The sequence below is a fragment of the Bidens hawaiensis genome, unplaced genomic scaffold (genome assembly GCF_021521415.1).
Source record: "Bidens hawaiensis isolate Kalapana, Puna unplaced genomic scaffold, B.hawaiensis_p1.1 tig00009570_1, whole genome shotgun sequence".
Taxonomy (NCBI): Eukaryota; Viridiplantae; Streptophyta; class Magnoliopsida; order Asterales; family Asteraceae; genus Bidens; species Bidens hawaiensis.
In genome coordinates, this window is record NW_027491715.1 from 233,795 (window position 1) to 246,652 (window position 12,858).

Consider the following 12,858-nt stretch of genomic DNA (forward strand, 5'->3'; position numbering starts at 1 on the left):
CTATGATATTATCATCACCAAATATAACATCATACTTATAGACATACAGATTATGGTGTGAAATCAATCTAATGCCCATGATACACTCTAATTGATAGATATTTCTTCGTTCTTCCTGGAAAGAGACAGTAGACCCCAGGGTGACTTTTGACATTTAAAAAGAAAATGTTGTAGCCACAGAACTAGTCAAACTGGAACACGGTTTCTACGAAATTATGATGACCAATTTTCTGTATTTTCCCCTAAAAGTACATCAGAGACCTCAAAACGTATGCAGTCAATATGGGTTTAAACCAGACTCCTAGTTCATCTTCTTTTAACGGTGATCGAGACTGTTTCAGGAATTTCGATTGGATGCGCAAAAACCCCGAACCTGTGTACGAGTGATTTCTGACGGACTTTGTATGTGACCATTGTGAAATGGCGATTGGGAGCTGGGGCCATGGTTTATTGGGCGTGTAAAAAATATATTAAAAGGGAAGTTGTAAAATCTTCACATAATTTCTAATTTGCTTCTTAGTTTCTAATTCCAGATTCACAATTGTTACTCCATATTTACATGTTAAATTGAAAAACACCAACTTATAAATATTTGTAGTTGTTTAGAACATATAATAAGATAATAAAGCCCGTAGGCAATCATCCACAAGAAAAAGCCCAAATTGATGTCAACCTAACCTCACAAGCTTAATTATATATAATTAAATTCAAATGGAACCACAAAATAAAACTGCTAAATCTTCCAAACACCCTTTGGTTGAGAATAAAGAACTCAAGGACAATAAAACTGCAATTTAGTCATCTGTTTACTGTTCTCTTCACCCGAACATAAAGATCTCTTGCTCTAATCTTCCATAATATTCAGCAAAGCACCGGTTTTCTTATCTGATGAAACACACAAAGCAGAAGCATTCCAATTATTATGCATTCAAGGTATTTGAGTTTTGATCAATGTATTATATATGTTTGGTTCTTATCTAGTCAGCATTAGACCTATTTGGCATTCTTGTCCCAGGTACACATTAGTCATAACTATTGTAGCAGTAGTTATAATAATGCGTGTTGGCGAAAATTTCACCAGGGTCCCCAAATAAACAGCTTATAAGTTGCTAACAATACAATCAAAGATACCTTTTTCATTAATGATAAAGATAAAGCGAGAACTAACCTGCAGAGTCAGTATCGATCAAGCAATCATGCGGGAAGTACCACATGTTTGTAGTTAAATTCTTTCTCGTTATCTTACTTTGATCGTATCCGACAGATAAATTAAGCCTTTCATACCGTGTCCAAGGGTGGACCCACGTATCAGGTCTAACAGCTGCAGCACACTTGAAATTACTTAAAAAAACTTACATATTCACCTATCGTCCTGCTTGAATTCACCCATTTCATTTCACCAAAATCAACTTCAATAGCCAGAAACACGCCTCCATATGCATCTACCAAATAAAGGTTTTCACGTGAACTTACAAAGTCCAGCACACGATTGTGTTTCCATGGGAAATTCTTCACTTCCAGTACGGTTAATGTGGGCACTGGATGAAGTTGCAGTTCACATAAATTATTGAGCAGGTCGATCGCATGTATCTTTCCTTGAAAAAATGAAGATCATAGAGGAAGGTGCAAGGGGATGTGACATGATACCGCCCGCTTCGTTCACCAGGTAAGGAGAAAGCTATTATTCTGGAGGAGCAAGTGATTACAACAAACACCCACCCGGACATCGATGGCGAATAAACAAGAATGCCCCTGAAACGCTTTGGAAAAGGAGTTACATCGAAGGGGAAACCAAGGAAATGAAGTTCTTGCCTTGTGAAGGGATTCACAAGCCAGAAATCACAGGCTTCCCTCCCGAAAAAAATCAAAAAACCGCAAGTTACCCCAACACAAATCCTGCCATTAGAATGGGGAATGGTGGTTTTCAACTTTCTCCACTGGTAGTCCTCCAAGTAACACTCTTTCTCATTCAAACAAGAAGAGATGGATAAACGCACGGGCTGTTTAGACACCATAAACCTATTCCAGTTACGCACCGCAACTGATCTCCATGACTTACATACACTACCGAAAGCAATAAAATCAACTAGTCCCAAGTGCATCATAATTAAAAACAGTAGATCATGGCCAAGGTATGACCATGGTGCTGAACCTTCATTGTTTAGCTTTCTAATCATGCTTCTCGTATTGGCCATTCCTACACTTGCAAAAGAACAATTATAATTCAACCGCTTGGTTAGAAAATGTAACCATGGAGCAAGCAGATAAGAATGTTACACTTCTCAAATCTAATCAAATTTTACCAAAAGCATCAAGGCTATATTTGTAACTTTCTTTTTGGAGACAAGTATTTATTCTAACCAACCAAAAAGGAAAGCCCAAGGTTAATTTGTAATATATTTTCAGTTGTAATAAGTAAAATACTAAATCTTTCATGAGAGATCCAAGTGTTGAATGCGTTGATTCATCACGCAGATCACAACAATTAGTTTTAAAAACTAAATTTACAACTTCAATTATAACCAAATTTACAGATGATTACATGTAGAATCAATGAAGTGTAAAAACGCAAATCGGGATAGGTTAGGTAAAAAAAATTTAGGGCAATAGCAAAGAGATCAGATTTCTACACTGAAGTCTAACCGGAAAAAAACCGATTTGGTAATAATCAAAGTAGACAAGTTATACCTGCAAATCTGAATAGCAAAGGCGCGGTGCCGAGACAATTGTGACTAGCAAGGAGGCACAGCAGACGTATAAGAGTGAAATGGGAATGAATGCTAAATCAGGGTTACATTTGAGTGAGAAATTACAAGAATACCCCCCAAGAAACAAGCCGTGACTTCACGTGTTATCATTGTGCCTCCGCTACGCAATCCATATGGTATGTGCATGTTTAACTTCTTGTATGCGCTTGCATAATAAGAAACTTTATCCACTAAATCAAGTAAACATACCTTGCGAAACCTCACAATAAGTGAACTGTTATGTACCTACAAAGTCCCACGAAGCTGATCCACATGAATGTTGTCTGTCTGGTTGACTGCCACTGTTAACCAAAGCATGACAGTTTGGGGTTAAAATCAGACATTTATAAGTATAAAGTTCAAAATAAAATAAGGTTTTGAACAATAATTGCAGTGTTTTCTGTTGAACGGAGACCCTTATTTAGAGGAGTAAAATTCGGATTGAAAAATTACCAAAATTTAAGTCAAACAAAGTTGAATGCAAAGTCATATAGGAGGTACACACTTGTTCCATCAATGCAATATCCAAGCAATTGCATCAAATTTTCATGTTCAAACTTTACAAGCATTGATGCTTCATTCATACACTCTCTGTATTTTCTGGCGTCAGAATATTGAGTGATTGTTATATCTTGTCCACTTTGTAGCCGTCCCTGGAAAGAGAAATCAAGTAGGAGTTTCTAGCAAATAACAGTTTAAACCTTAAAAACATGAAAAAATATATATGGGAAGAAAGAAACGTGTTAAAAAGTTTGAGCATAAATTAACGTAATTTCTATTGCTTAGTAAAAAAAGTGAAATTTTTGATATACCAAAAGGACGCAAAGTGTAATAAATACCTTATAGATGTATTTATATTCGTTAAGCGAAATCGTATTAGCTTTAGAGAAGTTTTCAGTTGCATAAACGATAGTCCTAAAATTAAATCGGTATACTATTCGGTCTTCACCTCCAACAGTGTAGAGGTATCGATCCAGGGATTTTAAACTTGTCCCTCCAACTGCAAGTTTAAAAGATAACTAGAAAATAATATGACGGTATTAAGAAAGGTAATAGATCATTTAGAAGATGAAAATGATGTAACTGGTGAAATTTGGAGAGAACATAATACCTGAGTTTTCCTGATTGGATGAAAATAAAAATGTCGGCGCCCTTCTACCAAAACGTTTGTGGAGCAATGTGCTGTCAGTTTTCTCCTGTAAGGCTAGAATAGACTCAAGACCCACCAGAACCTCAGCCATTGTAGAACGTTTCTTGGGACGGCTATGTTAAATTAAACGAAGTGAATCGAGCAATAAACCGTACAAGAACACACCGATTTGGGGAGACAACCCTCGACTCTTTTTATTATATCAAAGACAAACTTGATTACAAGACGCATAATATATAAACGACATTGACCTCTATTTATACTAGACTATCTTGTTCCCTAAGGAATACGTTATTAACCGACTCAAATACGGAAGACTAAATTGACTTCAAATACAAAACACACTTAAAGATAAATAAACAGATAAACATTCTAGAACACCAAGACCATCTCCTATACTTTCGGAGCACACTTTGACTTCTTGTCCTTCTTTTTCGGTGTTGCCGTGTCACACTCCCTCTTAACACCGACATCTTCCAATCCCATGTACTTGCACAATTCTCGAATCTTCACACTCGGTAACCCCTTTGTTAACACATCAGCTACTTGCATGTTCGTATCAACATATAACAGCTCGATGTCTCCTTCCAAGACCGTCTCTCGTATGAAATGATAATGTACCTCAATGTGTTTTGTTTGAGCATGAAACGTGGGATTTTCAGCCAACTGTTTTGCTGAAATATTATCACAATACAACTTAACTTTGTAATCCACTTTCTGGTTCAAATCTTTCAACAACTGCACAAGCCAAACCATCTCTTGAGCCGCCATTGCGGCGGACCTATACTCGGCTTTGGTAGTAGATAGGGATACCGTTGGCTGTCTCTTACTACACCAGGACACGACGCTTTCTCCCATTAAGAACACATAGCCCGTAGTTGACCTTCGGCAATTTGGATTGCCCGCGTAGTCGGCGTCACAAAACCCACTCAACTTTGCATCACTCTCCCTCTTAAACTTAACTCCATAGTCTACTGTGTTTTTCACATACCTCAATACCCTTCGCAAGGCATGCAAGTGAGGCACCCTTGGCTCTTGCATAAAACGACTCAACACTCCAACGAAAACGCAATATCGGGTCGTGTTAGTGTTAGATAAATTAGACTACCAAACCATCTTTCTATACACAGTAGCATCCTCACACATTCTTCCTTCATCTGAGAGCAGCTTGGTATTAACATCTATTGGTGTGACGGCAGGTTTGGAATCCACCATATCAAACTTTCTAAGAATATCAATTGAATACTTCTTTTGGCATAAAACAATACTGTCACTTCTATATTCCACCTCTATTCCTAGGAAGCGCTTTAACCTTCCTAGATCTTTCATCTTAAATCTTGTTCTTAAATTTGCTTTGACTAGATCAATAACCTTTTTGAGTTCACCTGTTATAACCAAGTCATCGACGTACACTAATACTATTGCCACTTTGTCTCCTTCCTTTTTAACAAATAAGCTAGCATCTGATGGGGTACTCATAAACCCGTTATGTTCTAGAAATTCGCCAATTTTACCAAACCATGCTCTTGGCGATTGTTTTAGACCGTACAACGCTTTCTTTAGTTTGCACACATAATCACGATGTACCTTGTTTTCGAAGCCTATCGGTTGTTCCATAAATATGACATGGTCTAAGTCACCATATAGAAATGCGTTGTTTACATCCATCTGCCACAAATCCCAACCTTTACTTGCAGCTAGAGCGAGTAGCATACGAATTGTAGTAATTTTTGCAACCGGACTAAACGTCTTTTCATAATCTAGACCGTACTTTTGTGAAAAACCACGGGCCACTAACCGAGCTTTGAACCTCTCAATCGTTCCATATGTTTTTCGTTTCACTTTGTAAACCCACTTGCACGAAATTGGTTGGACCTCCTTTGGTTTAGGAACGAGCTCCCAAGTTTGATTCGATTTCAATGCACAAATTTCTTCTTCCATTGCATTTACCCACTCTTGTTTCAATGCTTGATGAAAAGATTCTGGTTCTAGCTCTTCGGCTTCGTCTACTGTTATAGCCATGTTAGCATACTTAGGATTTGGTTTTCTTGTTCGACTCGTCCTTCTAACTGATGGTGTATCTTCAGAATCTTCTCGTTCATTCGCATGGTCGCTAACATCTGGTGTCACCGTTTCTTGCTCTTCATTCTCATTGTCATCTTTTTCATCAGGTAGATTATGTTGAACATAGATAAATTTAATCTTTCATTTAACTCTACTGAATCGGGTAATGTTTCTTTATTTCTTGACCACCACGACGAGGCTTCATCGAAAATAACATTCCTAGATGTATAGCATTTACCGGTGTCCGGGTCACAACATCGCCACCCTTTACGTTCTTGATCATACCCGATAAAAATGCACCTGGTTGCTTTCTTCTCAAGTTTGTGACGTAGGTGACTTGGTTTAAACACGTAACACACGCAACCAAAAACTTTAAAATGTTTGACATTCGGTCTAACATTAACTTTTCGAACGGAGACATGTATTTTAGACCTTGCTGTGGGGTTCTATTTATCACATAAGCTGCCGTACTAATTGCCTCTGCCCAAAAACGTCCTGGCACGTTTTTATCATGAATCATGCTTCCGGCCGCCTCCGTTAGATGTCGATTTTTTCTCTCTGAGACACCATTTTGTTGCGGTGTATTGGAACACGTGAGTTGTCTAGCAATTCCATGATCTCTTAGATACTTTGAAAATTCGTGAGACACATACTCGCCTCCGTTGTCCGATCTTAAACATCGTATATTTTTTCCAATTCTACTTTCGGCTTCGACTTTAAACTCTTTGAATTTTTCGAACGCTTCAGATTTTTCTTTCATAAAGTACACCCAAACATACCGAGAAAAGTCATCAATGAAAGTGATCATATACTTCATTCCCTTAAAGGAATGTTGTTTCACTTGACCACAAACATCCGAATGAATCAACTCAAGAGGGACACGGGCTTGGTATTTAGATCGCTCAAAAGGTTGTTCGCTTGCTTTCCCAAACTGATAACCACCACATACAACGTCTTTATGTACCGGGAACGTCGGTATTCCGGTTACGAGTTTATTTTTCATCATAAGCTCTAGTTTGTCGTATCCGACATGACTTAAACGACGGTGCCAAAGATCGGCATTTTCATTAGTTTTTGTCTTTTCAACATATGTGGTTTCGGCCGAGAGAACATAAACAGAATCCGACTTCTTTCCTTCAATAACTGGGATTGATTTGGTTTCAAATTTTTCGAATATCTTTACGTCTTTTGGTCCAAATAATATGTATCGACCAGTTTCGGTAATTTGAGGAACCGATAATAAATTCTTTTTCATACCTGGAACATGATAGACACCTTTGAGCACTAGATTGTGACCGTTTCTCTTTGGCGGGAATTGAACATCTCCGATATGAGCAATCTAATGTCTCGAGTTGTCTGCTATCACCACCACACGGCTACCACCATAGTTGATCGGGTCTTTTAATTGTCCTTTGTCACCGGTCATATGGTTCGAACATCCAGAATCGACTATCCACTCATCAAACTTGTTACTTTGATCTTGAGTAGTAGTGGCGGTTAGAGCATACACATGCTCGTCTTGTGCATACTTCGCCTCGACATCCCATTCTTCTTCATCTTGAATTTCAACCGCGTTTCCTTGCTCGGCTGGTTGGCTTCGACAATCACGAGCCATGTGCCCTTTTTTACCGCAATTATAACATGGGTACGGGAAATACCTATCTTGCGAGGATTTATTGTCATCGGTTTTGACTTCTCGATCTTTTTCTGGTTCCGATGGTTTCTTTGGGGTTGCGAATTTCTCTATCTGCCACCGCGACCTCGATTATAGGCACCTCCATTAGCCTGAGATCTTCCTCTTCCTCTTTCGGCATACAATGCCTCCTCTTCAGACTTCACCGGAGCTGAAACATGACTCTCGCTCAACTGTTTAGTTAAAGCCTCTTGACTTCCCAATAGGTTTTCAAACTCACCAATCGTTGGTTGGTTTTGCCACCCTTGGATCGCAGCGATAAAGCTATGGTATTCGGGTTTCAACCCATGAATCAAGATTCGTTTCATCCGAGCCTCCCCGATCCTTGCTTCAGGGTCCAACTCTCCGATTTCCCTACACAAGGTCTTCACTTTATGAAAATATTGTGGTATTGTCAAATCCTTTTGGGTTATTGACAATAATTCATTCTCGAGCAGTTGCAATTTGACATCATTCTTCTTGGAAAACAAGGCTGCCAAGGTGTCCCATGCATGTTTCGGTGTCTGAAGGTCTTTGATGTGTTCTAACAGTTCTTCTTCAATAGTTGTCTTGAGTACGTAAAACGCTTTACCCGTTTTGATTCTCCACTTACCGATTGCCCCATTCACGTCGTTTCTTGGTAGGACGGTATCCGAACCACTAACAACTTCCCACAGATCTTGTCCTTGTAGATACGACATCATACAAGTACACCATGTGTTGTAGTTTGATTGATTAAGCTTCCTCATCCCACTGGTAACTTGAAGATCAACCATGATACCTTCTTGAAATCAAGCGTAGACCTCCTCTAACCTGCTACCGCTTCGAACGCACCTTCTGGACCTTGTACGGGTTCTTATATGAGCCTAAACGAGGCTCTGATACCACTTGTTAAATTAAACAAAGTGAATCGAGCAATAAACCGTACAAGAACACACCGATTTGGGGAGACAACCCTCGACTCTTTTTATTATATCAAAGACAAACTTGATTACAAGACGCATAATATATAAACGACATTGACCTCTATTTATACTAGACTATCTTGTTCCCTAAGGAATACGTTATTAACCGACTCAAATACTGAAGACTAAATTGACTTCAAATACAAAACAAACTTAAAGATAAATACGCAGATAAACATTCTAGAACACCAAGACCATCTCCTATACTTTAGGAGCACACTTTGACTTCTTGTCCTTCTTTTTCGGTGTTGCCGTGTCACAAGCTATGCAGACACCGTTCAGCGAGTACTGCAAACTCCTTTAAACATTAGGGGATCCTCTCCCTCTTAAATTAGAATCAACGATATCCTTTAGCCTTCCTTCTTTAATGGAGTCTTGAGCCCATGTTGCCAAACCCCAGTGCTCCTCGTAAATACTTCTATCGACTGCTTGTTTCCCACATAAGACTTCAAACAATACCACGCCAAAGGCATACACGTCAGACTTTCGAGTCAGCCTACCTGTTTGAAAGTAATCTGGATCCAGATACCCAAAAGTACCTTTCACCAACGTAATAACATAAGTAGATGGCTGATTCGTAGGGCCAATTTTGGACAATCCAAAGTCTGAAATTTTAGCTGCCCAATTGTCATCTAATAATATATTTGAGCTCTTAACATCCCGATGTATAACTCCGTGCTTAATACTGTACTAGTGTGCAGGTAATCTAAACCACGTGCGGCCCCAACACATATCTTGTGAAAATTATAACAATACCACCTTAACGGGCGAAAACGGTTAGTGCGAAAATAAACGATGGTGGTTCGGTAATCTCTAAAGGGGTGGTTGGAGGAGATTAATAAAGTCTAAAGTTTAGTTTGTTTATAATTATCATTTAATGTTTAGATAATTATGTTATGTTATTTTTTAATTCCTATTTGAGTTTTAGTAGGATTAATAAACTAGGTAGTATATATACCTGCAGAAGTTAGGGATGTTTTTCATGTCTTGTTTTTCAGTTTAATAAAAACAAAAGAGTCGATCGTCCGATCAATCTCAGCGTGTTGGTGTGTTTGTGTATGCTTCCAGTTTTACAAGTGGTATCAGAGCCAAGAGCTCGTATTGGGAAGCGGTTTGAAGATCGGGGCAGCCTCCACCGATGGGTGTGTCCGCCGGTGGAGGGCAGGCGTGAAAGAAAGACTTGCGTCACAACTAGAAGACTAACAATGACACAATAGAAAGAGGCGGTGAGGTGTTTCGCGTCAATGGTTGTTGTGTGGGTGTCGCCTGTGACGACACGGGACCGTAATCTGGGTTGTTTAGTTAAATTGCGTGCAACCATTCTCTTTGTTAATGTTCATACAACAAAGGTCATGTGCAATCAAAGCCCCTTCAAGCCCAAGTATTTGTCCACTATTTATTTTTGTTCGACAAAGAAGTAACAGCAGGTTAGAGTTTGGCGTCTTATTTGGTCGCTACCAGAAAACTAACAACAGTAGTGGACGGAGACTGTGAGGTGTTTTGGGTCGACCGACGTTTGGGACAACAGGGTGATCGGTAATGAACATCTAGTTCAGTGACTGTTAGAGGAGATATAGTTGGCTAATGGCACATGTAAAAATAAAAAGGTCTTCATGAAGCAATTATTTTGTGTCTATATTGCTTGAAGCCAGATTCCTTTCTGTTCGTCAAGAAGAAGCCAATAGGATCAAGGAAAAAAAAACATGAGCCAAGTAGTAAGCAGGCTACTAGGCATCTAAATAGTTCCCACGACAGTTAATTGAAAGAAAAAGAGAATAATTGCAATTGTGTGTTCTCGTTTGATTTTTCTGAACAGAACCGATCGCTGTAAGTTTTTTTAAAGGTGTGTCCAGGTTTCGATCGCGGTACGTTTCCGATTGAAGGTGTGTCCAGGTCTCAATTGCAGTAAGTTTCTGGTCGAACAAGGCGAGTAAGTTTCCAAAAGAAGGTGTCCAGGTCCAGGTGCAGTGGCGAACAAGTTATGGGTAGAGGCTATGAAAGCTGAGATAGGTGCACTCGGAAGCAACGAAACGTGGGAGTTGGTTCCAAGACCGGATGGAGTAAAACCGGTAACGTGTAAGTGGGTATATAAGATCAAGAAGAAAGAGGACGGGACGATTGATCGGTATAAGGCGCGGTTAGTTGTGCGGGGTTTCTCACAAGAATACGGTCTCGATTATGACGAGACATTTAGCCCCGTTGCTAAGCTAACCACGGTTCGGGTTTTGTTAGCACTCGCGACGAGTCTTGGGTGGAGTCTAGAACAAATGGACGTAAATAATGCATTCCTATACGGTGATTTAAATCATACAATTTATATGGAACAACCCATCGGTTTTGAAGAGAAGGTCGAGTTCGGTTACATACGTAAATTGAAAAAGGCATTATACGGGCTCAAGCAATCTCCGCGGGCGTGGTACGGTAAAATCGGAGAGTTTCTTGAGCATTGCGGGTATAGAAGTACGGTTGCGGATGCGAGTTTGTTTGTCAAGCAAAACGGGCCAAATATTGCTATAGTTTTGGTCTATGTAGATGACTTGATTATAACCGGTAATTGGAAAGAAGAAATCGAGCAGCTTCGAGGTAACCTCAGTACTCGTTTTAAAATTAAGGACCTGGGCAGATTGGGTCATTTTTTGGGTTTGGAGATTGAATACTCAAGTACTGGATTAGTATTACATCAAAAGAAGTATATGTTGGAGTTGTTGCAAAGGTTTGGAATAATGCCAAATTCAAAATTGGCATCAACACCCATGGATGAAAATTCTCGGTTGTATCAAGAATATGGAAATGAGTTGGAAAACCCGACTGAATACCGATAGATTGTAGGTAGTTTAATCTACCTAACTTTAACGAGACCGGACATCGCGTTCGCTGTTGGTGTCTTAAGTCGGTTCATGCAACAACCTCGCCGTCCACACCTGTATGCGGCTTATCGTGTTCTAAGGTATGTGAAAAATTCGATCGGGCTCGGAGTGGAGTTTAAAAGGGAGTCGAGTACCGAGTTAAACGGGTTTTGTGATGCGGATTACGCGGTAGATCCAAACACAAGAAGGTCGACAACCGGGTTCGTGTTTTTCTTCGGTAAAAAAATGGTGTCTTGGTGTAGTAAGCGACAACCAACGGTGTCGTTGTCGACTACCGAGGCGGAGTATAGAGCCTCGGCAATGGCAGCTCAAGAGTTAGTTTGGTTGGTTCGACTACTTGGTGAACTTGGGCAGAAAGTTGACTATAAAGTAAAGATGTTTTGTGATAATAAATCCGCGATCCAATTGGCCGAGAATCCCGTGTTTCATGCACGCACCAAGCACATAGAAGTGCATTATCACTATATACGTGAAAAGGTGTTAAACGGTGAAATTGATTTAACGTACGTGGATACGAAAGAACAAGTAACCGATATGTTGACTAAGAGTTTGTCTAAAGTCAGAATGTTGAAGTTTTGTTCAAGTATGGGAATGAAGAAGGTTGGTATTGAGAGGGAGTGTGAAAATTATAACAATACCACCTTAACGGGCCAAAATGGTTAGTGCGAAAATAAACGAGGGTGGTTCGGTAATCTCTAAAGGGGTGGTTGGAGGAGATTAATAAAGTCTAAAGTTTAGTTCGTTTATAATTATCTTTTAATGTTTAGATAATTATGTTCTGTTATTTTTTAATTCCTATTTGAGTTTTAGTAGGATTAATAAACTAGGTAGTATATATACCTGTAGAAGTTAGGGATGTTTTTCATGTCTTGTTTTTCAGTTTAATAAAAACAAAAGAGTCGATCGTCCGATCAATCTCAGCGTGTTGGTGTGTTTGTGTATGCTTCCAGTTTTACATATCATGAGTCTTCGCATCCAAGTCAGAGGAGCTCGATGCTTGTAGTGACGATATGCAAGAGTTCCATTAGGCATGTATTCATATACAAGAATCTTCTCTTGCCCATCGGGATGTGTTATTCATACACCCTTTAATGAGTGTACATAGAAGATAAAATGTGTGTTAAAAGGTGTATGAATATCAAAAAGGGTGTCTGAATAACCATTGCCTAGATAAAAAGCAAGTGTTGGCCGGATAGATGTATACAGATCAAGCCAGAGATACAGTCTTATTGATTAATAATTATTAATATTAATTAATTGATATGTCTTCTTCCACGAAAGAGACGTAGACCAGAGAGTGGTATATTTAAATAAGGAAATGTTGCATTGAAAAGTCAAATTGGAGTTTGGGAAGATCTTTTCAACCATTTGACCTCATACTTTTATCAAATCA

The 12,858-nt window shown here is 39.2% G+C and overlaps 1 protein-coding gene across 1 annotated transcript; it reads right to left on the reverse strand.

Annotated features, from left to right (window-relative positions):
* Positions 1-7,704: 7,704 nt before the first annotated feature.
* Positions 7,705-8,409, reverse strand: LOC143532937 (uncharacterized). Its single transcript, XM_077027837.1, has one exon. It carries the CDS (start codon positions 8,407-8,409, stop codon positions 7,705-7,707), a length of 705 nt encoding a protein of 234 aa, XP_076883952.1.
* Between the last annotated feature and the right edge of the window lie 4,449 nt (positions 8,410-12,858).

Excerpts from the sequence above, each read along its gene's own strand:
- LOC143532937 (XM_077027837.1), bottom strand. The coding sequence starts at position 8,409 with ATGGTTGATCTTCAAGTTACCAGTGGGATGAGGAAGCTTAATCAATCA.